The sequence below is a fragment of the Nannospalax galili genome, unplaced genomic scaffold (genome assembly GCF_000622305.1).
Source record: "Nannospalax galili isolate Female #2095 unplaced genomic scaffold, S.galili_v1.0 scaffold137, whole genome shotgun sequence".
Taxonomy (NCBI): Eukaryota; Metazoa; Chordata; class Mammalia; order Rodentia; family Spalacidae; genus Nannospalax; species Nannospalax galili.
Genome location: NW_008340203.1, coordinates 1562 through 4292, shown reverse-complemented (window position 1 = coordinate 4292; position 2731 = coordinate 1562). Strand labels below are relative to the sequence as shown.

General features: G+C 43.2%; 1 protein-coding gene across 1 annotated transcript in view; it reads left to right on the top strand.

Moving 5' to 3' along the window:
- The window catches only part of LOC115070707 (leucine-rich repeat-containing protein 37A3-like), a 16777-nt gene extending 16369 nt beyond the window's left edge, over nucleotides 1–408 (top strand). The window contains 1 exon segment of the mRNA XM_029564615.1: nucleotides 61–408. Coding sequence (XP_029420475.1) covers nucleotides 61–145 — 85 coding nt within the window. The 3' untranslated portion in view covers nucleotides 146–408.
- The last annotated feature ends 2323 nt before the right edge of the window (nucleotides 409–2731 follow it).

The window sequence follows — 2731 nt, the reverse complement described above, 5'->3', positions numbered from 1 at the left end:
ACTGACATGTAAATCTTCTGAAGAACCTCTTTATTGGCTTATGTCTTTTTTTTTAAATAGAAACCTTGGGTGCAGTGTACTCTCAGAACTGAGCTTTGGAACATTTCAGGAATGGCATGGAATGCAGTTTTTACAGAAGTTGTAAGTGAAGTAGAAGCTAAACATGTGGGGGGAAAAAGCAAAACAGCTATGTGTCAAAAACCTCATACAGTAATTGACTCGCCGGGTGTAAGCCCTGTGTGAACTGTGAAAAGTACTAAGATCCATTCTTTTCCATTGAGGAAACTAAGCAGAGAGCAAGAGGCTTATGTAAAGTATGCAGCACCCTCTGCTTTCCTAGTCCTGACCTTCAGCGTGGGCACTAGAAGACATCACTCAAGTAGCACTCAGTAGACACTGTCAAGAGGCCCCAATGCCAAGGCTCTGATATACTAATGGTGTTGGAATTCCACTTGTGAGTTTGACTCTGATTCCTGTTCACATGCACAGTTCCTAGCTGCTTGGAGGGATGCCATGTAACTGCAAAGAGCAAAGATTAACACAGAGTCCCCCAGGAAGCAAAAGATGTGGATGCTTTCTTAGAAATGGTAAAGCAGAAAAGTCCTGAAAAACTGCCCCAGGGACCTATGTCCCCAATCATCCAGAACACTAGTTTTCAGGACGTGTATACCTCTGAAGTGATGAATTATCTGTGTGCAACAAGGCACCTTTGCACGATGGGATAAGATTGTGTCTCCATTAAGCTATATGATAAAAAATATTCATAAAGGAAATTTATTGCTCTAGCCTGATTCCATAGAATATTTGAATTTTTTTTCTAAAGAGAAAATTAGGTTCTATTCCCTTTCAGATGAGGAAAAAAAAAAAAGCTATATTGGGCTGGAAAAATGGCTCAGTGGTTAAGAGCACTGGCTGCTCTTCCATGGGACTTGAGTTCAGTTCCCAGCACCCACATAGTGGCTAACAACTGTCCATACCTTCAGTTCCAGGGGATCCAACGGCCTCTTCTGGCCTCCACAGGCCTTGCATATGGGTGCACTTATTTGCATGCAGGCAAAACACTTGAATACATAAAATAAAAATAAACAAAATAATAATAATAACATTTTAATGCCATGTTGTTTGCTAGGCATGGCAGCTCATGCTTGTAATACCATACTTGCACTCAGTAGACTGAAGCAGGAAGTAGAGATATGCTGGAGCTGGATGAACTATTCCTGCAGATGTTCCTTTACAGCAAGCAGCCACCTCTCTCCACCACCAATTTGTTGACTCCTAACTTGGAGAAAGAACCCTGAGAGTCTGAATTTCAGGCAAAGTAGGTCTGGGTGGTGGATTAGCAAAGACTGATAAAGTAGGAGGCACTAACCTGTTATCTCTAGTTTCTATATCCATGTTAATAGAAAGAGGGATTGCTCCCTGATGAGAAAATCACGACTGGTACTCACATCGTGTGATCTGAATGGAGCTGTACTCCTCAGAAGAATTCAGTTACTATCATAAATGGCACAGTAAGGCAGACATGGTATGTGCTTATAGGTCCAGCAGGAGGATGTCTTGAGTCCAGGAGTTCAAGGTCAGCCTGGGTTACATAGAACCCATTTTTTTCTATAGCCCCAGCTGGCTTGGAACTCAACTATGCATACCAGGCTGGCCTCGGTTTCACAGAACTCTGCCTGACTCTGCTTTCTAAGTGCTGGGACTGAAGGCAGTTGCCACCATGCACAGCCTTTTTTTAAAAAAAATGTTTTTCACAGTGGTCACAAATCACTAAGTGGGTGTTGGGAGTTGAACTCCTAACAGATGAAGACAATTTGCCTCAGGAAATACTCCCTATAGTAAGATTCAAGCTTCTTGCATCTCTTTCCAAAGGCAAGTTGCCAAGGGAAAATAATGGGAATTTTATGACACACAGGAGACAGTTCCTGGAGTGTGTTTGAAAGTTGAAGCATTCTTTCCCCCTGCATTACAAAAGTTTGTACAAAGGCTCCAGTGGAGGTAGATTTGTCCTGAGCTGAATGGAACCTAAGCTCAAAGGCTCCTCACTGATAGGCCTCTGCCAAGGTTCTCCTTGGGGCTCTGTGCATGTTTCTATTAGAGGGCCTTTCTCAAGTTAGATTAGGTTCAGACCCCTCAGGATCTATAGTCAGTCCTGATTTCTGATACTTCTTGAATAGTATGGCCTCTGTGTTATTGACAGACAGTAATACAACAGGTTGTGAGTTAGGGTCAGACCATCTTGAATCTGAAATCCACCAAGGGGTCATTAGGTAAGCACCACTGTTTGATTGGTAGTAGGACTCATGCCTCTTTCATATGAAAAAGTTACAGAAAACCAATAGTGATTGACAATCCTACATGGTAAGTACACTTTCCCCTGACCTTAAAGTGCTTCTCTGACCTTTCCCTACACAGGTCCAAACTGATGATTTATTTAAATTCTTTTAGTCACCTCATTGCTTCTACCAACACAGAGTCCTTGATTTTACAAACTGAAGGACTCCACCAGACAGAACAGCTACACATTATTCAGACTGGGCACCTTTGCAGGCTGACCTGTCTGTGGCACCTCAGCATTTTTGTAGGGGCTGGGTGTGGTGGCCCATTCCTTTGATCCCAGCACTTGGGAGGCTGAGGCAGCAGATCTCTGTGAGTTCAAGGCCAGTCTGGTGTACATACTGAGTTCCAGGACAGCTGGGGCTACAGGGAGACCCTGTGTCAAAAACTGAAA